This window comes from Tribolium castaneum, chromosome 2, assembly GCF_031307605.1.
Source record: "Tribolium castaneum strain GA2 chromosome 2, icTriCast1.1, whole genome shotgun sequence".
In the NCBI taxonomy this organism is placed as follows: Eukaryota; Metazoa; Arthropoda; class Insecta; order Coleoptera; family Tenebrionidae; genus Tribolium; species Tribolium castaneum.
Genome location: NC_087395.1, coordinates 17,648,992 through 17,675,871, shown reverse-complemented (window position 1 = coordinate 17,675,871; position 26,880 = coordinate 17,648,992). Strand labels below are relative to the sequence as shown.

At 31.5% G+C, this 26,880-nt stretch overlaps 1 protein-coding gene across 3 annotated transcripts in view; it reads right to left on the bottom strand.

The window, feature by feature from the left end:
• Dop1R1 (Dopamine 1-like receptor 1) overlaps window positions 1–26,570 on the bottom strand; it is a 114,319-nt gene extending 87,749 nt beyond the window's left edge. For 2 of the 3 annotated variants that reach the window (XM_015983149.2, XM_015983150.2), the window contains exons 1-2: window positions 26,442–26,570; window positions 26,268–26,356 (exon numbers count right to left, since the gene is read on the bottom strand). In XM_015983149.2, the coding sequence (XP_015838635.1) occupies window positions 26,268–26,333 (66 nt within the window). In that variant the 5' untranslated portion in view covers window positions 26,334–26,356; window positions 26,442–26,570. Of the gene's footprint in view, window positions 1–26,267; window positions 26,357–26,411 lie in introns of all 3 variants that reach the window. The other variant, XM_064360050.1, reaches the window with a different exon arrangement.
• Window positions 26,571–26,880: the final 310 nt, after the last annotated feature.

Here is a 26,880-nt window from a genome sequence, read left to right as displayed (position 1 = left end):
GGCTCAGTTTTTAGAATTAAATATGAACAAAACTCTTGTGATACAATATAGAAATGGCCCAATGTCATCCAGTATCTATATTAAGCTTGGTACAAAATCTGTTCCGTTGGCCGATGAAGTAAAGTTTTTAGGCTTATACATCGATAAAGCTTTAAAATTTAATGCACATAGTAATTATGTATGTCGCAAACTAGCCAAATATTCATACATTATTCGTAACTTGCGCACTAGTGTAAGTATAGATACTTTAAAAATGTTTTATTTTGCGTATGTACACTCTACTCTCTCGTATGGATTAATATTTTGGGGCTCTTCTACCAGTTCAAAAGAAGCCTTTGTGTTGCAAAAAAGAATCATACGATGCATGCTTTTCAAAAAACCACATGAGAGTTGTAAGCCCTTTTTTAAATCACTTGGAATTCTACCTCTAACATCAATGTATATCTACAGTCTCGCAGTATTTGTGAAAGAGAATGAGCATCTCTTTGAAAAAAATAAAGACAAATATGATGTAAGTTTAAATACAGTTACAAGGTTCTGTAAAGACATCCGAATTCCAGAACATAACTCCTCTTTTTTTAAAAATGGTGTTTATTATAAGTCTGTTCAGATTTTCAGAAATTTGCCGCAGGACATTCGTTTGCTAAATTCGTTGACACAATTTAAATCTAAGTTGAAATCATATTTATTAAAGCATTGTTATTATAAACTTAATGATTTTGTTAACTAACAAAGTTAACATGCTCGATATGACGGTGCCGATATCTCGGTAGAGATCAATGGCTGTACGAATTATTATTATTATTATTATTATTATTATTATTATTATTATTATCTTACTCCAATTACAGTTCACATTGTCACCTTTTACGACGCCACAAGTAGCAACTCATACATAAAAATAATTTTTAAGGTTAAAATGTAAAAGTGCGTTTAATTCAAAATCTGATTGGTATTTTTCTTCGCTGATTTCGTAAACAATTACCTGAAGTGAATACGCGTGGTTTAGTATAAAATTTAGTATTTGATTTTTTGGTCTAAAATGACTTTTTTTAATTATTATTTTTATCTGCAAGTGAAAAATTACCAAAAAAATTAGGGGAGATACCTTTCGAACGTACAGTCAGGCGTGTAAAATGCACTATTTTTTTATTTAATTAGAAATCGCGATTTTTTTTAGGTGCGCCACCTGGTATAGGGTGACTCAGCTAAGACTTAATATCTCACTTATTTGTCAACGGATTGTTATGAAATTTATGGTGGTATTCTCTAACTATCTCTGTAATACTGTTACATTTATAGAATGTTAGCAACAGTGCTCCGTTATGACACTGCCTAACAGAGCTGTCTAATTTGCGATTCTATAACTGTCTCTGTTAAAATGAGGGTAACAGAGTTTCCATTTGTTCGAAAATGTAATTTGAGAGATAAAGGAAATCGATTTTGACGTATGGCTTACTTTTTGATTCAAATATTTCGAATTTATAGTATCGCAAAAAATTCCACTGAAATGTTAAAAAAAGTGAATGCAGAAGACGAGTGTAGATCAAGGCAAGAATATTCTTGTTTATTGAAAAAAAAATCACATTTTTTGTTTTGAAATATTTTCTGTGGGATCTCGTGTTGGATTAGGTAATCAAATTGGAATTAAATTATTTTATCCTGTGCTGTACAAAACACAAAATAAATAAAAGGGAGAAACAGAACTTGGAACAAACGAAATAGCTATTGAAAGACAACAAATATAATTTGAAATAAATAATACAAATTAAAAAATCTATGTTTTATTTTCACGGAATAATGTTTCTAAAATGAAGAGTACACAGTGTTAAATTTTTTATTTATACAAATTTTGGTTACTGACGAATTTTATGGATAATTATACCAGTTGATTTTTTTCTAAGATCAATGTTATCCCCTTTCTTCGTTTTCTAATACTTTAGAAACCAAAGGTCGAATTGTTTGTGTGATTCTGAGCTTCTTGTTTTATACACTTATCACATTTTTAATGCAATTTCTTGTTAATTTGGTAAAACATTGCAAAAATTCTTGTCACTGTTAGTTTATGGCGCGATTTTTGCCGCTGTTATTTAACAGAGAATGTTACTGTAGAAATGTTGCTAACAGAGGGTAACAGAGTTTACGGAATACAAATTTAAATAACAGCTGTAATTTTTACAGTAATAGAGCAATAACATAGTAACAGAAGTTAGAGAATAGCACCATTAGAATACACATATTTTAGGAGGTGGTCTTTCAATTAGGGGCAAAACAATTACCTCAAGTTAAAAAATAAAATTTCAAAACACATTTCTTTTATTTAAAATTAAGCCAAATTACCGTTGGATCATTAAACCCCGAAAAATAAATGGCCACACGAAAAATTAACCAAATCGCTCGGCTGATCCAAGAAAAAAATTTAATTTTGTTGTTAAAAACTTAATCCAAAATTTGATAGTAATTTGGGCAGTCACCATTTGAAACAATTGATGAAGCATTTCTATGCGGCATTTTGTATACCACTGAAAAAAACTGTCAAAAGTTTGCGCGCTGTCAGAAAGTAAAATTGGTTTAATTTGGTGAAATTAGTTTAAAAACCAACAACAGTGGCTGAAATTTTTGTGTTGTTGAAAAAGGAATCAATATTCGCTTATGGAAAGTGTCGTTGGACGTTTTGTTAAATGTTATTTATAAAATTTAAAGTTCAAAGAATCGTCAATAATTTGAAGACACAGGAAGCGTACCTGAACTAAATCGAGTGAAGACAAGACACGTCACTGGAAACGAAACAATAGTTGGGGCTGAAATTCAAGCTTTTGAAGAGAATCCAATCAGCAGTGTACGAAACATTTCCAAAGTCCTGAATGTTCAAGTGTCTAGAATTTTTCAGTTGTTGTTCAGTCTTTTAGTCCTTTTTGAAAGAATTAAAGCATCCAGTACCAAAAGTAAGTCAAAAATATTGTTTTTTAACTGTATGGGTAAGAGATAATTGTGAAATGTCCCTTGCGTGACAGTTACGTTTCTGCGAGTAGGAGTGACCAAAATTCGATGGTAGTGCTCATTTGTCTCATAGAGATCTACGCTTTTGCATCTGAACCCACGTTTAACAGTTTGTTTCTCATTTTTCTCGCGAAACAGTCGTCTTCCACGAACGAGTTTTTTCCGACAGCATTTTTCACTGACGATCAATTTTTTAATATAAGTCTTAAAAGGCTTAACATTTTAAAAAGGCATGTAAAAATTCCGTTTTTAAGACTTGAGTTGTTGCATTAATTGGATTTTAATCTTTATCTTCTAAAATATCTGCATTTTAAATTTCATAAAAATCCGTTGACAAAGTCATAGTATTTATAGCGGAATTAAATTTATAAATTCATAAACTTTTGTTCCACAGTTAACGAATTTTCACCGGTTGGTGTTCCGAGGGCAAAGTTCGTCAAATTTCGCAATCGCATCACAAAAGTTGTCAGTTTTCGTAAACCAGCAGTGAAACATAGACCACAGTCCCATAAATATGAGATCAGTTCTGACAACTTATTCGCCAGTTTTATTGATCACATGCATTGACGTCAACTGACTCGTAAAAAACGATCCATGCAAACTATTCGATTCATTCGAGCACAAAACACATTTTAGCACGAGCTTTTAAATCCGAGTACTAAAATGTCGTGATCAAGACGATGCTTGATTGATTGACTGATCGAGACTAACGTGAAACCGTCAATCACGCCCACAAACATAATCAAATTTACGACGGATTTACTCTAACATGACAATACGTGGTCTCACAGTGCCCGCATTACAAACGCTGCAATTAGGCGTTGTCGAGCCATGCCACCAAATCCGGGCGAACCTAGCGAAAGATCGACGAATTTAAAGTGAAATATCGAACACAATGCAGCGTTGGGTTACACAACTAAAGAATCGCAAGATTAGAACGGGTTTGGAGGTATAGATTGTGGTATGAAAGCTAGGCAAATATTTTCATTTTGTTATCGAGGAATTCAGTTTGAGTAAATTTCTGTGCAACACGGTTTTAAATCGCAATCTTTTGGCGGTTTTATTTTTGGAGTGAAACTGCAGATGTTTGGATAGTATTTACTCTTATCAGAAAAGTTTTATTCAATTCAAGGGAGCACCGCATTCAGAAAACTTTGAATCGAAATTAGTTACTTTTCACACATTTTTCATACAAAAAATTGAATCTAATGTACAGTTTGCAGGTTTTAATTAGTTTTTGCTTTTACCATAACATTTCTACCTGAATCTTTGGAAAAAAAAAATAATCATAGAATGTCTTACTTGAAATAATGGTGGAGGCGCCGGGTTATTTTGTATGTACAGTCGAAGAAAGTGTAAATGACTCCTCAATAAACCAGCCTCTGCTACTAATTGTTATTAAATACTTCCAACTTATTTTACATCGAAACAAATTAAATTTGAATCAGTTTGTGTTAGATTTGTCAAACTATCATGTGAAAATTATAATTTTTTAACATTGTTAAATAAAGAAGATAAACATCTCGTAGTTGTTAAATTTTCTATTAAAAAATTACATTTGTATTTAACTTGACGTTTATCAATGCAAAATAAATGGCAACGTAATTCGAATTACTTTAATATTAATTTAGTTTAATTTTACAGCACGGACTGGATTATTGAGGCGTCTTTTTCACTTTGTTCGCCTCTACTGAATGTAAAATTTGATAAACTCACATTTAAAGGTATAATATATTTTTTTTAAATTCTAAAATGTTGTTGGAGTTGAGATAATTTAATAGTAAAACTAAAACAAATACATAATTTATTAGTACCTTTGTAAAAAATTATTTAACCACCTAACAACTTACAATGTTACAAAACGACCTAATAAACATGTGCTATTAGTGAAACTATAAGAATACATAACTTTGCTTTTTTTTGTGGGAAAAAGCTGGAGCTCACTTTTCTGTATCTTGAAGTTATGTATTTATTTTGTAGGAAATTAATTTACATAACTCATATTCATAGAATAATAATTTTTAACTTCTACTTCCACGAAGCTCGATTTCAAAGTATGCTATTGTTAAAACAATAAGAAAATTGTTTCGTAATACAGGGTGAGTTAATAGTGGGTTATTTCTGACATGTCCTAAGATGCAACCACAAATACTAATTTACTTACCACTTGGAGCCTCTTTAATTTTTAAAAACAATAATTGAATTAACATTTTTGTAGCCTTTAAATAAAATAATCCATAGTGAAATTTTAGCAAAACTGTTTAATCAAATTTGATTATACCTAGAACAATGTAATAATAATAATAATAATAATAATAATAATAATAATAATAATAATAATAATAATAATAATAATAATAATAATAATTTATTTGTTGCAGTAAAAAAATACGATAACAAAATTAAAACTTTCTACAAGTTGTTCGTACCACAAATTGAACCAAAATGCAGCAAAGCTGATCAAGGTTTTGGTCTAGACAATAAATGAAAAAATAAACAATGTGATTGAAGAGAAATACAAAAAAATAATAATAATAAAAAGATTTCTAATTCTATTTAACAAAATTATAGAGAAGAAAAAAACACATAAGAAAAATAGAAAAATCATTTTGTAAGAAACATTTTGTATTTATGTCTATGTTTATCAAAATATCATGGATTACTTTTGAATTTTTTTAATGATTTCTGATCTGGTCTGCTGGAATCAGTATTATTGGTTACATATTAACAGAAATTCGGAAATAACCTACTATTAACTCACCCTGTATAATATTAGATATCACTTTTAAATAATTAATAATAATATAAAGCAAAGATTTTTTTTAATATATATAACATTTTTCCAACTCACAAAACGCCTACGATAATTGTAGGTATACCAATAGAGCAAGCTATTTTTTAATATTTAATTATAAATTTTAAGTCAATAATTAAGTAACAATAAGACTTGGTTTCTTTAAATTTTAATAAAAAGCTTTTGTTGCTGTCGATTGTGAATATATAACGATTTAACCCAACTTACCAAGTTGCACCGTTTAAAAGTTAGAGAGTATCATATTTTCCCAAAAAATTTTCAATCTTCTTTAATTATTTTATAATGGAATAATTGATTTCTGTGAAATTTAGTACAACTAATTTGCTACTAAAACCCCATGTTTTGATACTGTTACTTTTTTGTTTTTTTTTGTTATTGTAAAGTACTCACTTATTGTCAACAATTTAACACACATCTTAAAACATATTTTTGTTATACGTTATGCTAGTTGTGTTAGATAACAATAATCTAACTAGTAATTAAATGAAACCAAAAAAGGCATTTTTTCATATAATTGTGAATTTCTAAAAATCGTTCGATTTCTACCCAATACAACTAATAAAAATCTTCACTGTCATTATGGGAAATAATTACAATTATACTAATTAAGTTATTAAATAATTAAGTCAATTTTTGATATCAGTAATAAATGGCGAATGTCCGAAATGTTGACTTCTATCTAAATTATTTTTATTTTTGTATTTATTCTAAAACCAAGGCCGATACAAAAGTTGTCCGGAAATAATGATAACGTAAACAAAAGTATGTCCGTTCAGATAACGTAAAGAAAAGTATGTCTTAAATGTGTTCCACTGTCCACCGGTTGGTACTTTACAATAAAAGAAAGACAAAAAAATAGCACCTAAACATGTGGTTTTGATGACAAATTATTGTACTAAATTTCATCAAAACCGATTATTACATTTTGAAGTTACAAATAAAAATCTAAAATAATTATTTCACGTCCTCTGTCTTTTAAACGGTACCAAAGGAAGTTGAGTTAAATCGTTTTATTTTGACCTAGAGAATCTCTGATTCTCTTGTGTCCCCATCTTTTCGTTACACTCTGCATAAGAAAACGATTTACCAACTTCTGTGGATTTTGAAATTATTCCGAGTGCGAATGATATATCATTAACAATAAGTATAGATAATTATTACATCTTAAAGAACGAACAAGAAGCTACGTTATTGTCTTTACAAAAATACTAAAGAAAATTTACTCACTTTAAACTTTAAACTAAAACTGAATTTATCGAGCTCTTTCATCACATGCTTTAAAAGACAATCCTAACATCTAGAAGCATTTGATGTCTACATGTTCACCGAAATTCGAAATTTTAGTGGAACTCTAAGTAGTCATACCACTCTAGGAACGATTATAATAACTCTATACCAAGCCTATGTTTTTTTAATAATAAAATATGGAATTATTTTCTGGGCGGTGCTTTTGAAATTACCACTAGAATGAAAAGACCACCAAAACGTTATATAAAGTTTAATTAAGTAGTCTAACTTTGTTCAGTCCATTAAAAAATATTTAAGTAAAAATGGTGGATGCGCCGGGAAAATCATTGTGGGGGGAAATTAGATATGTTGCTGTTTAACTTGATAATTTTGTTTTAAAATGCGAAAATAACTATTCTAAGACAGTGTAGTTGTGTAAAAAATTTCTTGGTTTTCCTCTATATAACGTTGACAGCATCCGAACTAAAACTAATAGCTCTTAAACCATTAATTTTGTTAAGAGATTTCAGAACAGACAATCAGTTAATTGAAAATCTTCTCGTTCTATTACAGCCAATGTGTTTCTGAATACCACCAACTATCTCCCCAAATAATGTTCCCGAAAACAACAAACCTTCTAATTTCGCATCAGACGACGAAATTTTCAGTTATTTTTGGCTCTGAGCGAGATAAAATCGGTAATAACTCGATTCACTTTGGGCGAATCATTTTAATAATTGCCATTAAATTTAATAATCGTCTTTTCTTTTCTCCGATCCGACAGTTTGGCATTCTTATTAAAATGCTAATGCCAGTTTTTGCGATTATCTGTTAAAAATAAATCACTTCGGAACGTTTCGTCGCGTGAAACTCTCGACTCCATATTCGAATTACAACGGCCAGTTGTTGTTTAGCATATTAAGCTAAAATCCCGTAAAAAACCTCTTGTGTCGTCATTTGAAGGGACGCGCACACCCCACCAGCCCTGCTCCCGCAGGCTGGCGTTTTTTCAGCCGGGATCCACATTTTCTTTATTAGTATTCGGGAACAAAACGCCGCTTAATGAATTACAATAGCAAATGCAAGGAGATATAGTCGGGGAAAATTGTGTCAAGAATTTAACCTTTTACAAGCGGGCTTAACTCGTCATATGAAGCCTGATACAGACGTATGTTAGCAAATCTTATAACCCAAGCGCCGAATCCCAAATAAATCAAATACAAACAGGATTCCATCTCTGAACCGTCGTCTATCAGTCAACGATAATTTCATTGATGCATCTTCCTGTCACGGCAAATACAAATAAAGGTAAAGAGTCAAAAGTGGGACGGCGCATTTGGATATTTAAACTTTCAAAAATAATCTTTCAATAATAATAATTTATTTCTATCAATTTATACAGATGTAGTAATAAAATTGATACGAAAAACGTCAGTATTATACACAGAAATAACAATAACATAAAAATAATTTTAAGACATAAGTCAAAAAACCTGTCTATTATAGGATTCATTTAAAGTATATGTTCGAGATCAAAAATGTAGTCAAATATTTTCGTTTTAAATAAATTTAAATTACAAGGTGTGCGTAGAGATGCACAGGTAAACTATTGTATAGTTTTATTTCTGCATAATGAGAATTTTTTTCCGTCAGCGTGAGTTTGTGTCTTGGATACTCTAAGTCTACTTTGCGATTATTGTACTTATGGTCGTTAGTGACATTAAATTCGGAAGTAAAATTACCGTTGAGGGCGCCACTGAGCTAGGTCAAAAACAGTAACCATAAATGGCGGGAAAATGTTTATTCGGATATTTTGAGCGTTGTACGAATTTTGGGGCTTCACAATTATTACATTGCCTATGCGGAATGATTATTGCATCTTTGATGCAAGAAACTTATGTTGACAAATGAGAGATGACGAGGAAAACACGAATAACGAATGACTGTTTGGTTCACTTTCTTTATTGAAAAATTATTACAAAGACATTGAAAAACCTACCTTTTGGCATAACTTACGTTTAAATGTATCAGCAGTTGTTAATCTTTATTGTAGTTTTGCAGATTTACCGCAGCATTTCATGATTTTTTCAGTGGAAAATTCTAACCTAAAATTCATAACACTTCACTAATTTCTTGGTTTCTTGAGCCAAACTTTGTGTTCGCTGTGATCCATTACTTATAATCTTTAATTAGACAACTGTTTGATAACACTTTGTAATCAAAATTTAAATATTTTTCACTTTTTATCCACTTTCAAGTTCCAACAATAGACACTTTATACCACGAAAAACTACAGAACCAAAGTCAGAGCTAGTATTTACCACAACGTACTTTTAAAGTAATTCTTTCTATTGTAAATAACTAACACTATACACGCAAAATTGTTGAACAATTCATTAAATGTCAGTTAAATGTGGCATTACGAAAATTTCTTTACTGTTTTCGACATAGTTCAAAAGTCATCACCAGAGGGCGTCTAGTTAATTTTATTTCCGAATAGTAGATTCTGTTTAAAGAAAAATAAAAGTAATCTATATATGTATAAACCAGTTACTGTCAAAAAGTTATTGCTTTTAAAGATGTTCCTACAAATTTCATTATATTTTAAGTTAGACATAGTTCTCATGACTTGTTTTTGAGCAACAAATACTTTTGACATCTTTCCACTTTGCCCCCAAAATATTATACCGTAGCTTAGTAATGATTGAAAATTTGCGGAGTATATTATTCTTAGTTGTTCAATGTTAATGTATTTTTTTAAAACACGTATTGTAAAATGTATTGAGTTTAATTTTTTTAATAAATTATCTATATGATTAGTCCAGCTTAACTTATGGTCAATGCATATTCGCAGAAAATTAGTTTTTTCTATTAATTCAATTTCTTTAGATGATATTACAATTTTATTCGGTTTCTTTGTATTTTTGTGATTATATATTGCAAAATGAATGCCGTAGGTTTTTCAAAATTTAACACTAATTTATTTTCTTTAGTCCAGTTTATTACCTTATTCATGCATATCTTTGCTTCTTTCATTGTATCTGTCATATTTTCACCCCAAGTTAAGATGTTTAAATCATCAGCAAAGTTAACTGCACTATTGTTGTCTGAGACTGTTAAAATGTTTAATAGATCTTTTATATAAATTACGAAAAATAAAGGCCCTAGTATACTACCTTGAGGTACACCTTGTTTAATTAGAAGTTTATTTGATGTATATACAGTACTGTTTTTTGTTATTCTGACCTGCTGATACCTATTATTAAGATAAGATGTGATCAACTTTAACATAATTCCTCTTATGCCGTATTTCTTTAATTTACTTATTAGGATGTTATGATCTAGGCAATCGAAGGCTTTGGAGAAATCTAAGAAAATTTCAAGAACCACCTTTTTTTCTTCTAATTTATCTAACAGAACATTAGTGAAGCTAAATATAGCTAAGTCAACAGATTTTTCTTTAATGTACCCGTGTTGGGTGAATTCAGTAGCTGAAATTTCATTAAAAAGTTAGTAATTCTGGAAGATATGACAGTTTCAAAAATTTTAGAAAACGATGACAGCAGACTTATTGGCCTATAATTCGGAAATAAAATTAACTAGACGCCCTCTGGTGATGACTTTTGAACTATGTCGAAAACAGTAAAGAAATTTTCGTAATGCCACATTTAACTGACATTTAATGAATTGTTCAACAATTTTGCGTGTATAGTGTTAATTACTTACAATAGAAAGAATTACTTTAAAAATACGTGGTGGTAAATACTAGCGTTGACTTTGGTTCTGTAGTTTTTCGTGGTATAAAGTGTTTATTGTTGGAACTTGAAAGTGGATAAAAAGTGAAAAATATTTAAATTTTGATTACAAAGTGTTATCAAACAGTTGTCTAATTAAAGATTATAAGTAATGGATCACAGCGAACACAAAGTTTGGCTCAAGAAACCAATAAATTAGTGAAGTGCTATGAATTTTAAGTTAGAATTTTCCACTGAAAAAATCATGAAATGCTGCGGTAAATCTACAAAACTACAATAAAGATTAACAACTGCTGATACATTTAAACGTAAATTATCCCAAAAGGTAGGCTTTTCAATGTCTTTGTAATAATTTTCCAATAAAGAAAGTGAACCAAACAGTCATTAGTTATTCGTGTTTTCCTCGTCATCTCTCATTTGTCAACATAAGTTTCTTGTATCAAAGATGCAATAATCATTCCGCATAGGCAATATAATAATTGTGAAGCCTCAAAATTCGTACAACGCTCAAAATATCCGAATAAACATTTTCCCGCCATTTATGGTTACTGTTTTCAACCTAGCTCAGTGGCGCCCCCAACGGTAATTTTACTTCCGAATTTGATATTAATGTTGGGTCACCTTTTTTGTACGTAGCTCGTTTTAGTCTCAAAAGTAACAAATGTTTTCTAAACGAAAATTGTAATCGTTGATGGTTTTTGTGTCTGCATAAAAAATTCAATAAGCAATGTATTTTGCGTAATGGATGTCTGGGATATTTGCGTAGAGAGATTCGGTAAGAATTCGATTAATCCGGATCGGATCGGTTTTAATTGAGAGAAATAAATTTCAGCATCTGTAAATAAACACTCAACTAAATACAAAACCTCTCGAGCTTGTTGGTTCTGGTAAAGCCCGGTGTAATCTCATTCGTAAATGACAACAAATCGAATCGATACGAGCTAAAATTTAGTTCACTCCCGAATTTGCATTTAAATTGACATTGACTGCGATGAGCTGCAGTTGCGTCCCTTCATGGCGCGTAAACGCGGAATCCATGTAGTGGTGGATGCGTAATAGAAATTTTTGTCACATTTGGGGCGAAGATTTGCGAGAAAAGTGTCAGTCACGTCGTGAGTGTCGTTTTGCTCTTTCTCGTTCCATAAACAGGAGGCAGTCGACGTGAAACAAAGCATTTCCGCCATCAACCGGAGGAAGTACAAAATCCGGGCTCGAGAATGAAGGGCGGTTCGCTCTCCAAGACCAAATTGCAAAGTAAACATGTTAATTGGAGTCGTTACGGGACGGATAAATAGGGAAGGTGTTTGGGTCACTGCAGCAGCAGGAATATGCAATTTAGATTAAGATGTTTGAACATCTCGACTGGAAAAATAACCCCACATCGAGCTGCTCCACTTTCTGAATCCTCCCCCAACTTCGGATAATTTGACAGCTGCTAAACTTTAACTCGTCTTTAAACTTTTTCCGGCGTTTGATGAAATTGATGACAGCAGCACATTTTTCTTAATTGAACCAGGAAATTTTACAAAAAACTCCACGCATAAAATTTAATACCTGTATCGTCAAATGAATAATGATAAACAATGATAACTAAGGGGCAAAATTATGAACAACTGAGTCCTTATAGACATTTTTTAAATGGAAACTGTTTTTTAATTGTCGTAATAAAAATATCAAAAACTTTCTTTATTGGGAAAGTTAATGGTTAAGAGTCATTAGTTTTAGTTCGGATGCTGTCAACGTTATACAGAAAGAAACCAAGATATTTTTTACTCAACACTGTTTTGAAACAGTTATTTTTAAATTGTAAAATTATTTAGTAAAACAGTAACATATTTAATTTTTCCAAAATTGTGTTCCCGGCGCATCCACCATTTTTACTCTATAATCTTTTTAATGGATTGAACGAAGTTAAAGTACTTAGGGTGGATTTTACAATTGTCAGATAAACCCTAGATAAGTTATTCTAAATTTCCTTTATAGGGAGAGTGGGGACACTGAACGTCAAACCGAGCCAATTTTGTTTTATGTGCATAAAGTATATATTTCTATCTTTTTTTATTAAAATTTTTGTTAGCAACTTATGTCAGAGGTTTATGTCGAAAATAATTTCAAAGTTATAATTTTTGTCAAATGCATAAAATGACACAATTTTACCTGAAATTTAACCAGGGACGTAAAAAACGTAGGATTTTTGGAATTACTATTTAAAAAAAGAAAATAATTGAATACCTACAAATATTAATGTTCACATTTTTGAAGTTTTTCAATATTTATTTTAATATTAAATACATAACTTAGAACATACTTCAATGCTAAAAATGCTTTTCTTTCAGTCACAATTTTTAGTTAAACATCTCGTCCCAAAAATTGGTCATCAAGAACTCTTTATATTTCCCGTCGTCTTTTTACATTTCCCAAAAAATGATATTGAAGGTCTTTTCGTGTGAAAAACGTAACAAAATCGTGAATTCCAATAACTTTATAATTTGAAACAGAATCGAAAGTTCACGTAGATGCTAAAGGCGGCCAAGCAGCGACTGGTTCAACTTTCCTAAAAATTAGACCCAATTTTGGGTTCAAGTACCTACGTATTTTGTAAATGCATAGACAAATTCCCAAAATCTCATAGATTTTGTACATAACATTATTTAGACAATCCACTTTTCCAAATGCTTGTTAATAATAAACGTAAAACTTGGCAGGAAAGGTTCAATTTCTCTCTTTTTCGTCGATAATTACCATTTCTTAAAGTTAAGGAAAAAAATGTTTACGATGAAGAGTTTAGACGTAAAATTCTTGTACTTATAAAGAAATCTCTTTTAACATTTGGAGTTCATATAAAAAAAAACAGTGACTTGACAACTGCCAGTCTAAACCATTTCTAATACTAATACTTATGTCAACAAAGAAAAAGCAAAACATACTCGTAAAACAAAACTTGAATATTTAAGTAAAAGGGTCAGTTCATCAGATGAATAAAATTAAGTGCCATCCACTAACCTTTTGAGAACGAACATTCCCGTGGACAAACATTTCTTGTACAGTCTAGAAATTGTTCGAAATGTACATTTTGAACAACCCCCGAAATACGTATACGAAGAAAAAATCAATTACACTTCATAAAAAAATATAGTAGACATTATTCGAATTTTCATTAAAAATTTATTAAAGTTTATTAAATGGTAATAAAATAATCAGTTAAAAATATTTTGATACGTTTTAATATAGTATAATAAGTTAACCATTAACAAAACATGGCACCTAGGTATTAATACGAGTACGTATTGTATAATCTTTTTAAACTAGAAATTATGTACAGGAGTATTTATTAATCTTATTAAAGAAAATAATCTTTAGTTAGTAACATTATAGATATTAATGCTAACAAAAAAATTATTAACTTTATTAGAAAAAAACGTGCTAGACAAATTTTAATAGACAGTTTTTTTCGTGTAATATTTTTTAATCTTCTAAATATGGCACTTATTTAGGAGAACAACGAAACTAAACAAATATCCATTTGTTCGAACAATTTTGCCAAAACAAGATGTTTTAAAAATATGATTATTCGATAATTTTGCCGCCCACTGTATAAAACAATAATTGTGAAGTTGAAGAGAAAAATTCGGATGAGAAATTATGAATGAATAATAAATCAAACATTGAATCATTTTACTGTAAACTCAACAGACAACTGCGCACACAATGGTTCTGAAACGTTATAAAGAGACTTTTAGTCCAAAGTAATATTGAGAGATGAAATAAATTTATAATTAGGTTTGGTGGCAATTTCTGTTCTGTGGTTTTATAAATACAATTTTAGCGTAAAAACAATAGAACAGGTACATCATTTCAAACGACGATCTGTTTTCTTTTTGTTTTGCCAAGTTTGATGAAAAAAAACTTTATGGAAGTAAAGCTTTCCTGCATTTTTTAACTTATTTTACTTTTAAGTTATAATTTTAAGTAAATCTCTTGTTTTTTGAATCTATATTTAAAATAGGTTTGTGGTGACTATGAAAGCTAACTAGTTTTCTCTTTCTCCTGAAAATTTACCAAATGTGAGTTAAGTTACGTTGCCAATTTACACTCAATATACTCTAACACAAAATTCAATTATTTCCGCTTGTTATAATTTATAATAATAAAATAATAATAATAATAATAATAATAATAATAATAATAATAATAATAATAATAATAATAATTAGTCTTTATTATGGGTGATAAGTTTAGCCAAAGCTACTCCAACTTAACCCAAAAAAATATAGGAAAATAAAATAATTATAATCATGCTTAAATAATAATAAAAATGAATGTGATAACCAAAATCAAAACAAGAAAAGAAAATGAAAATACATAAATAAAACAGGGAAGTAAATAATACTAGTAAAAGAAAAATAATTGATTTTTATTAATATTTTATACCCTATTTGTCTGTTTACTTATAAAGAAAAGGTTTTTAACTTCTTTGCGAAAGCTGTTTATACAAACCGATTTCAAATGCGCATTTAATTTATTGTAAACGGAAACTGCTTTATAACACTTGAACGTTGAATTTATATTTATTATACAATTTCTAAATCAAAATTTGTCACATTGTGAAAATCTATAGCCTTAATTTAATTTTGTCAAAAATATTTTGACACTATCAATTATTATTCTACTTCCGGAAAAGCTATTGACTAGAATCAAAATTTCTACATTTGACCTGTCATTATGTTTACAGAAGATAATTGAAGAATTATCTGTCTTGAATCGTTGTTTACCATTCTGTGCCAAACAGCTTTCTTTGTCGATAATTTTATGTTAACCTAAATAAAAATATATTGAGTTTTTTAATTTGCATAAAGATTATCGTGTCAACTTCTCATATTACGCATTGTATTAACTTAAAACGGTTAGAATATTTATACTCCATTTGCTCCACTTATAGAAAAAGTGCAATTTAGAATGCACATACGTAAGTAGCTATTAAGGTAAAAAATATTTATCGACTTGAGATTTATTTTTCATTAAATCACAACAATTCAGGGAAATATGCTTCGTGTGGTAGAGAAGTAACAACATAATTTGAGGTAAAAAATGTTATTTTTACAACAAGTGAAAGTTGTTCTTTCATTAACAAGCAAAAAATTGTAACACGTTTAAAACAAAGACTGTGGCGTTTAGTTATCAAAATATATTTTTTTATCTTGATGGTTCAAGGGTAGTTAGGGATAGATTTTACCTTCTTCCTGTTTTTCCCTAGTGAGCTAAAAAAAACGATTTCCATCAGCAAGATGGATGAACAGAAGCGCAAAAAACGTTCCTTTTTTACGAGTGGAGTTAAAGGATGTTTTAATTTATGCATAATTTACATTATAATTAAAATTCTAAACTCATCATTGTTTAATCTCGGTGTAAAAATGGTGGAGGCGAGAGGAGAAAACTAAATAAAGTGCTTCGAATTTATTTGAATCGCATTTAATTAAAAATGTAATAAATATCACATACAATTCACATCTTCCTCTTTGATCATTCTAGAGAACTCACATTAAGATTTTAACGCACGATGTTTGGATAGATAAACATTAGTGGTAAGATAAGCGCAATCCCGGCGTTGTGGGCTTTGTAGGAACAGCTCGTGAGTGTAAAAAGAACATTACTTGAGAAATTGCTCTTATCTGAGATTAAATTCCAAGCCCATTTTTTGTAAGTCCTTCAAGCATTTTTTATTTGCCCTGGTTTATACAACAAGTTAAACTTTTACCTAAAAAGTCAGTGTTTTGCTACTTCAGGATTTCAGGATTAAATCATACAGCAAGGATTTTCAGTCGGAAAGTCCGGATATAAAAGGCAGTTATGCGATAATAAATTGCAGCCGGAAATGTAATTTTTGGCTTATTTTTATACAGGGCTCTCAATTAGGTTTTTACAGGGGGTAAACTCCGAGTGTGTTAAGGCGTAATTAAAATTTTGTGTAAGAAACTTAATTAAATGTGTACGCTGATTCATCTCAATTATCTCTAATTAAAACAGGGAAATGTGATTATACATTTTTTGCTTAGTGATTCAATTTTGTTATTTTCAGTTTCTCACGCAAGTTGTGAATTCAATTCTAAAACAGGAAATTCAGCAGATAACAACTGGAGTGACATAATTCGTTTTTTGAGCACAATTTTTACGAGGAACACGAATTTTAAATCTACTAATGGCACAGAATGACAAAAAAGGGATTATAATAAATTTTTATATACAACGTGTCTCACCTAAGACTTTCGAGCTTAATATCTCCGTTATTTGTCAACGGATTGTTATGAAATTTAGAATGCACATATTTTAGGAGGTGGTCTTTCAATTAGGGGCAAAAAAATGACGTCAAGTTAAAAAATTAAATTTTGAAACACATTTCTTTTATTTAAAATAAAGCCAAATTACCGTTGGATCATTAAACCCCGAAAAATAAATGGACACACAAAAAATTAACCAAATCGCTCGGCTGATCTAAGAAAAAAATTAAATTTTGTTGTTAAAAACTTAATCCAAATTTTGATAGTAATTAGGGCAGTCACCTTTTGAAACAATTGATGAAGCATTTCTATGCGGCATTTTGTGTACCACTGAAAAAAACTGTCAAAAGTGTGCGCGCTGTCAGAAAAGTGAAATTGTTTTAATTTAGTGAAATTACTTTAAAAACCAACAACAGTGGCTGAAATTTCTGTGTTGTTGAAAAAGGAATCAATATTCGCCTATGGAAAGTGTCGTTGGACTTTTTGTGAAATGTTATTTATGAAATTTAAAGTTCAAAAAATCGTCAATAATTTGAAGACACAGGAAGCGTACCTGAACTAAATCCAGTGCGGACAAAACACGTCACTGGAAACGAAGCAATAGTTGGGGCTGAAATTCAAGCTTTTGAAGAGAATCTAATTAACAGTGTACGAAACATTTCCAAAGTCCTGAACGTTCAAGTGTCTAGAATTTTTCAGTTGTTGTTCAGTCTTTTAGTTCTTTTTGAAAAAATTAAAGTATCCAGTACCAAAAGTAAATAAAAAATATTGTTTTTTAACTTGGTATGGGAGAGAGATAATTGTGAAATGTCCCTTGCGTGACAGTTACATTTCTGCGAGTAGGAGTGACCAAAATTCGATGGTAGTGCTCATTTGTCTCATAGAGATCTACGCTTTTGCATCTGTACCCACGTTTAACAGTTTGTTTCTCATTTTTCTCGCGAAACAGTCGTCTTCCACGAACAAGTTTTTTCCGATAGCATTTTTCACTGACGATTAATTTTTTAATATAAGTCTTAAAAAGCTTAACATTTTAAAAAGGCATGTAAAAATTACGTTTTTAAGACTTGAGTTGTTGCATTAATTGGATTTCAATCTTTATCTTCTAAAATATCTGCATTTTAAATTTCATAAAAATCCATTGACAAATACAGCGTGCTCAAAAACTGGCGCACCAGTGTGTGTGGTAGCGAAGTGGTTACATATAAAGGTAAAAATACTAAAAAAAATCTTTGTATTAAAGTTATTGATAAATAATTAATTTTAGGTAAATGATATGTGGCAACGTTGTCTAACAGTCATGATCGCAATAGAATTTGAGCAACAATAAAATAAATTATTTTTGAAACGGTTTCCTAGGAAATAATTCCCAGTGTTGGCACATCTACACATTGTGATTTTTTAGATGAATTTTAATTTTTTTAAATTAAAAAAACTGTTAAAGTCTGAGAGTAAATTTAAAAACATTTATTCATCCTTTTGTTACGGAACGATTACCTGGTATGAAACATAAAAACATAAAAAAATAATGAAAACTAATGAAATTAACACAATAAGTTTGTAGCTCCAGATTTTTTAAAATATGACTTAAGGAATTTTTTCAACATTTTTCCCGTAATCTGCACTTGCCTCTCAATAACGTACCACTGAGTTGGTGCGCCAGTTTTTGAGCAGCCTGTATATGAGATATCAGGCTCGAAAGTCTTAGCTGAGCCACCTTGTAGAAATGTGGCAAATGCAAGGTCGTTGTAGGAAACGTTTTCATTCGATCCGAGTTTGAAAAAATGCTTCAAGCGATGACATTAGTTCGGCTCCATTAATGAAGTTAAAAACGAGCCGCCATTTGTCGCTGTCCTTGTAAAATCCAACAGGCTGTTGGGTCGCTCATTCCGGCGAAAAACTCCTTATTCCTTCCGCACAACCGCTGATAAATCTTTTCTTGATTGTAATAAATTATTTCTGGCGGTGTGGAGCAGCAGCAAGCCGCCGAGCGCCAACAATAATTTCGTCTGCACCATCGGGGAAAAAAGTAAATTGCAAGTGCCACGGCTCTCCTCCGAGATGAAATCCCATTCCGGTTGCAATTTAAATAAGTGTTCTATAGTAAAATGACTTTGTGGTCGACATCTGTAGCTTTCCTATTTACATGTTTGGCTGGCGCCGATTTTCAATTACACATTCTTATAACGGACGGCTATTTTCGGGGAATTAGCTATTTCCGCGCGCTTTTCAGACGATCGTCGCGTTCCATGTCCGCAGGAAATTCGCCTGATCGATTCGCATCGACAAAAATAGCTAATAGTTTCGACGTACAATTAACCACCTGATGGCTTTCAATCCTGCGGGCCTCCCGCGGAGGCACTCGGAGATATGCAAACGACGGACTCGTTCCGATTTGAATCTTCGATGCCATTTGAGAAAACAACCAATTTATATTACCACAATGTGTCCCAGATCACATCGAACGCGAGCATGTTAGACCAACTCGGAATTTAATTGCAATTATGCTGCGCGCTAGATGGGCCGACTTTAATCGACTTTCTTCAGTTTCGATTTTTGAACGAGAAATTGTCACTCACGAGATGGAAACAATCAGGGGTGCAAGTTTAATTATTGCCAGTTATTGAGTTTAGGAATGTGTATGGCAAACTATCATAAACTACCAGCTGAAAATGAACCTATTTTGCGGCCTGTGCCTCTTCAGCGTAATAAATAATTAGTCTGTGCTCGGCTTCTAATGAAAGTTAGGAGTTCTGGCTCAGATATATATAATCACGGAACGATTATTATTTGGAGAGGATGCAATAAATTTAAACATGAAATTAATATTTTGACTTAGACTCGCATTAATTGCCAGACATATCCAGAGAAGTGTAAATTTTAATCATGTTAGAGTACTTTATTACAAAACCGGCCCCAAGTCGGAAAAAGGAAAAGTCCTCCGTCTGCTCGAACAATAAACCAGAAGAACTAACGTAGAGGCTTTCTTTCACAAAATGCCGTTACGGACAAAAATTTTAAAGTGATTGAAATCTAAAAATAATAGAGGATAAAATGCGCACCTGCTTTTACTTTTTTCTGTTTGCAACGAGAATGCCTGTCAGAAATGCCAAAACGCAAAACACCAGCCTGTTACAAGAGCGATTACTCCGCTATTTTTAAATTTTAAAGAAGGGTACGCGTTTGTTCGACTACCTCAAATTAACAACAAAATAATAAATACAATTTGAAAATTAACATTTTCCAATTGATTTATTTTTCCCAGGCTGTGTGTGGTCTACGGAGAACTATGACATAGGAGACGAAACGCAGGATTTTCTGAACCCAAAAATTAGTACGACAGAGGAAAAATGAGGGCGCATCAAGCGTTGCAGAATTGTTGAGCTTCATACTCACGAAAACTGACGACTAAAATTTTTATAAGAAACATCAGAAAAAAATTATTTAAAATTTAACATTTGACGCTTTGTTTCCTATTTTTCAAGACACTGAGAATACGGTTTAAGATATAAGAAAAATGTTAGGAAGAAATTTGTAGAGAATTAAATTTCCTTTGAAAAAGTCTGCTAGACCATTTTTTATCGTCAACGGTTTAAGCCCTAAAGACATACAAAACGCTGAAGCGACCGATTCGTTTCATTCATGGTCAAGTTACTGATAGTTAATTTATACACAAGCCATTGAAAGAAGATATATGGTGTCGCGGACTTTTTTGTAGAAAATTTAATTCTCTACAATTTTGTTCCTAGTATTTTTCTTACAGCGTTTTGAAAAATATGTGGTTGAGTGAAAATTGGTAAAAGTTTATTTTTTTTTTAAATATAGTTTACGATAAAATGTTTATTTATGTTTATGTCTTACTACTGAGAATTTAATCCTCTATTATCTGCCTGTATTACACAATTTCAGAGTTGGAATTTTTTTAAAAGCTTTATTTACACGACATATATCAAAAGTCCTCGAAGGTGGGAGGGCGAGCTCGAAGAGGGGGAGGGGGCTAAAGCTTATTTTGTTTTTTTGCTTATATCTCGGAAACAGTCGACCCTATCAATTTTTATCTTCTTACCAAAATTAAAGATGATAAAATTTCCTACAAAATAGTCTTAGCCTTATTGTTGTAGGAACAACCGTAAGCGAGCTACTAGCTATTGAAATTTGGTGTCTACATCATGACATTGTATAACTAAACTTTAGTATATTATAATTATTTATATGGAAATAGTGTGTGTAAAGCGTCTCCCAACTAAGCTAAGAGTGGGAAATAAGGGAGAAAAATTCTTTCTTTTCTCGGGCTCTGGAGTTGAAGACCACAATTCAGCATCTTAAGATGACCCAGAAGATATGATAGAATGAACTGTTGGACTCAATGCATACAGTTTATTAAAAGATTTATTTAAAACATCTATATTTAATCAATTATATATTAATATTTTACCGAACAAGACTGTAATTCAGTTTTCACGAAGACGAAAATGCAGCATCTAAAACGACTTTGAAGACTTCTGTGACCCCCATGTCTCCCCTTTTCTCCTCTAATAGTGTTGGACTCAATAAAATCAGTTTATTGTCAGTTTTTCAAATCACAAGACATTTTCTTTTAAGGCACATTTTTTTTCTTTCCAACCCTATAACTCGCTTATGGTTAGTCTTTCAAGAAAAATGCATATAAAATTTTATCAGCTTTAATTTTGGCAAGAAAATAAAAATTTACAGTTTCTGAGATATAAGCAAAAAACCAAAAAAAGGCTGCTTTAACCCCCTCCCCCTCCTCGAGCTTGCCCCCCAACCTTGGGGACTTTTGAAATATGTCTACCCAAGTGTAAAGGAAGCTTTTAAAAAAAAATTCTAACTCTAGAAATTTTTTTCACCGATTTGTGTAATTTGACTGAGCTACTAGACGGTAATGGAACATTTGCGCTCTCTGGCGGCGTTACCGGAACTATCGAGGACAGGAACGTTTTATTTGTACGTCGCTTTCACTCCTAACCTTTTGATATCCGTAGTCAATAGTCAATGGTCAATAGCTTATGCGAATTTAGCGAAATAAAAACAATATCAAACATTGAATGAAAGCCAACACTAAATATTAATTGACGCCAATGTTAATTAATAAAATTAATTAATAGCCAAGTTTAGCCCAAGTTGTGTTTGCAAAAGCATTAAAGTTTGTTATGATTTAGTAGTTTATGATATCCGCCTTTAGGGTTCCCATAATAAATCACTATTAAATGATCGTTATTTTGCTTAATTACATCAATCTACCGTCACGTGACAAAATATATTTAGAGCTTTGAATCGCAAATTATATTGTAGATAAATGGAGCTCTAATACACAATACAAATCATATTTTTATACGCTATTTTATAATTTCCACACTTTTTTTTAAACGTGTCGTTTGTGTCATGTATGTTTCTGTACATAATTAAATATTAATTAATATTCACCCTTAACCTACTTGCAAACTCTGGTTGGGAAAGCAGTAAAGGTTGCTATGATATCGGTTGTGATATCGGTCTTTAGGCTTTTCCATGAAAACACTCAATTGAAATTACTGTTTAATGATGATAATTTTGACTAATTACATCCACAAATGTGTTGGTTTATTAATCCAATACTGATTTATTATAGTTATTAGTTATACGATTGCGAAAACACAAGCTTAAAGTTCGAGGGCTGTCATTATGCAACGAGCGTATGCGAGTTGCATAACTGGACACCCGAGAGTCTTAAGCGTTTTTGAATAAGTGTTATTCAAAAAAATTTTTTTGTTAAACCGTTTTAATTTAAAACACGTTGCTATGGAAGCGTGTTTTAAAATAGTAAAAACCCGTTACGGGAAACGTGTTTTAAAGTAGTGCACATAATCTAGGATTTAGATATTAAAAACAAAGCTTAAATTGTTACCAAAAAAAAATATAAAAAAATTGATCATACTTTTAATTAAAAAAGAGGATTGCTGGTTTCCAACTCTATATTGAGATTCATTGAGGCTAAAATAATAAGTGCTAAATTCAATTTAGTTCATGGAATACAACGCTCGAAAGGGGATTAAAATAATCCTCTCGAAAAAATAAGTTGGTGGTGTATACCACTCATACATAATATAAAAAGACATTATTTGAAAAAATGCTTTTATCTAATATTAAATTCTGAGCCGTTTCTTGCAAGCTGGCCTACTTAAGCCAGTGAAATATTGCGCCCCAAGTAAATTGTTTTTAGCTGAAAATGTAAAATATTATCATCAAGTGACTTTCGTGATTTCGGGCTTTTTAAGTTCCAATTTCGTGGACACCCTGCTTAAAAATCATGAAAACTGCTCGCTGTCGGTGGTAAAACTCGGTGTAGTTATAAAAAACTAATTGAAAACTTGGACTAACAAGTAATGGCTGAAAGTTGTTGGAAGAAAATTCGTAAACTTCTCGTGTTTACCCTCAAAATGTCATCAAATTTAATTTTACGACACCTATTCGAAAGTACTTTTTTATTTCGTTGGCAATTTTCGCGCGAAATTTTCGACGATTACATCGATACCTATCAGTTTTATTACGTGATCATGTGCCGGCGATGGCATATGGCGCTACATTTTCATATTCATAAACGCAGTAATACCTTTTGTTGATAAGACCCGAATTATTTACGAAGCTTAATGACGGCTGAATAATTAACTCTGCAACATTTTTACCGCTAGAAAATTAATCAATCTCTGCAAAGGGCCGTGTTTTTTCGATTTTAATTGGCGTTTAAACCGCGATTTATAAGATGCGATGGCGTAACCTACATTTCGCAAAAATTAAAACAGAACGTGATTTATCAAAGGCGAGTTCTGATCAAACACCGAATGTCATTTCGAGCTTTCGCCGGTAAATGCCCATCTATCCAAAATGTGTCGCGCGTTTTTCATTTTTCAACAATCGGTTATCACGTTTTACACTTAGTGCGTTTCTTATAAAACGGCGCTTATTTATATTGCACGCTGAAACAGAAAATTTAAGACTAAAGTATCTATCATAAATTATGTGCATACATTTGAATGATAAAAATTCGCAAAAAGTGACGAAGCTCCTGTAAACGACGAATTTTTCACTAGACACGGGGTGATTAAAGCTTTAAAATCGAATAATTTCCGCAAAAAATCTATTCGGCAATTCGGGGATGGGTTTCTAAATTTATGACGGTGCTGTAAGAGGAAAAACATAGCAATTGAATTTATTTATAATTTACATAGTGTTAGTTCTGAACTCGTCAAAGAAGTAAATGCAAAACTTTGCTTTTAATTATTGTTTTAAGTGTGGTGTAAAAATGGTGGAGGCGCCGGGTTAAATGTTTAGGAAAACTAAATAAATTATTTCAGATTTGTTTGAACTGGATTTAATTAAAAATGTAATAACTGTCAAAGTACTTAAACAGTTTTCAGTTTTTAAAGGAACATAAATAAACCAGTGAAACAAGATTTTCCAAATCATACAATTTACCTTTTCTTCTGTGATCATTACAGACAAGAACTTTTAAATTTTAATCTAGTAAGCGCAATCTTGGTGTTTTGGTCTTTGTAGGAACACTTTTTTTGTTTTGTTTTTAAATTATACAATCTTTTGCAGCCATTTCAGGAAAAATACAACCTGACACCAGTATTTCAAAATGATTTTAGTAATGTTAAGTTTCTGTCACAATACACGATTTGGTTTATTTTTAATGTATTTAGCGAAAAAACAGTTTTTCTTTACTTTTTTTTCTTGTAATAATGTAAAAAACGTTATTTACTTTTCCAAATTTATAGGGGTGCTCTAAGAGTATAGAAAAAACCTGAATTTATTTATAGTTTACACACTGTGAAAAACCTAATTTTGTCAAAGGAATAAATGTTAAACTTTTTTTTATTATTTTAAACGCGGTGTAAAAATGGTGGAGGCGCCGGGTTAAATGTTTAGGAAAACTAAATAAATTATTTCAGATTTGTTTGAACTGGATTTAATTAAAAATGTAATAACTATCAAAGTACTTGAACAGTTTTCAGTTTTTAAAGGAACATAAATAATCCAGTGAAACAAGATTTTGCAAATCATACAATTTACCTTTTCTTCTGTGATCATTACAGACAAAAACTTACTTTTAAATTTTAATCTAGTAAGCGCAATCTTGGCGTTTTGGTCTTTGTAGGAACACTTTTTTTGTTTTTAAATTATCCAATCATTTTCCAGCCATTCCAGGAGAAATTCAATCTGACACCAAAAATTCAAAATAATTTTTATGATGTTAAGTTTATTTTAAAATACGCGATTCGGTATTTAATGTATTTTGCGAAAAAAGAGTTTTTGGGAAAGAATAATCATTTAAATTGAAGTAATTCATTGAATTCTAAAATTTACATACATTGCCTTGTACGCCATAACATAAAATACTGACGTATTACAACTGTTGACTATATTTAGAAGGGCATTTTTATAGTTTCTGGTCGTTTAGAAACTGAAAATCAGTAAGTAAATTGATTAGTAATAATTAGTGATTTATCAAAGGCGAGTTCTGATCAAACACCGAATGTCATTTCGAGCTTTCGCCGGTAAATGCCCATCCATCCAAAATGTGTCGCGCGTTTTTCATTTCAACAATCGGTTATCACGTTTTACACTTAGTGCGTTTCTTATGAAACGGCGCTTATTTATATTGCACGTTGAAACAGAAAATTTTAGACTAAAGTATCTATCATAAATTATGTGCATACATTTGAATGATAAAAATTCGCAAAAAGAGACGAAGCTCCTGTAAACGACGTTTCTTATAACGCAATATACCGAAATTGCGACACAAAAACTTCGATTTTTCACTAGAACACGGGGTGATTAAAGCTTTAAAATCGAATAATTTCCGCAAAAAATCTCTTCGGCAATTCGGGGATGGGTTTCTAAATGAATAATAAAAGCCATCAATTAAGTCCGAGTTAATTAATCTGAACGTGATTGGGTTAATTGCTCAATTAAAACGCGCCCTGGTCATTTTTCCGAATAATAACCTCGTCGGGTTATTAAAAATTCCCTGTAGTACACCCATACCAGGGATGAAGGAGTTAAAAGCGCTTCGTGTGCCAATCGAACGTGATTGGATTGTTGCATTAAGGCCGTTCCATCCGTTTCCGGCTTAAGGGAATTACGATGCAAATTTAAAACATCATTTCTCAAAAAATACTAAACAACTCTCACCACGTAATCCGAAGAGTCCATTAGTTGTGCCCGAGTTCTATTCTCCTCTTCCAGAAACGGTTCCATCTCTGACACACATTTTTAATTACCTGGAATAGATTTTTACATGAATTGGTCACGCAGTCACGAAACTTAAAAATTTACGTTTTGTGGGAAAAATGTGCAAGAACGTACCCCTGGTGCGGAAAAAGCTCGGTGCGTGTACCATCCCCCAAAGTTAGTATTGGCTTGTGGTTCACTCGGTCACGATCGCAACACGACTAGCGCCTCCGTGTTGCTGGTTGCTTCACCTGCTGCCTCGGAGCGCATTCGTATTATAAACCAAGCCGTAGCTTTCGGAGCTTCGCCCTTATTCCTCTCCGAGACCATTTATATGTTGAGGAAAGATGAGGGCTCTGTGATGAACAAACGGCTTAGATTTATACCGCGACAACAACTTATTGTTTTCCGGAAAGGGAAGAATCCTGATATTGAAACCAACGCGTTGGGTAAATTTAATTATCATTAACAATAGAGCGGTTCGTCAAAGATTATGCTCCCCCGAAGACTTACTTGACAGTATGAGGTTTGCATAATTTATTCTAATCCTATTAGGATAGTCAATCCACCTGAG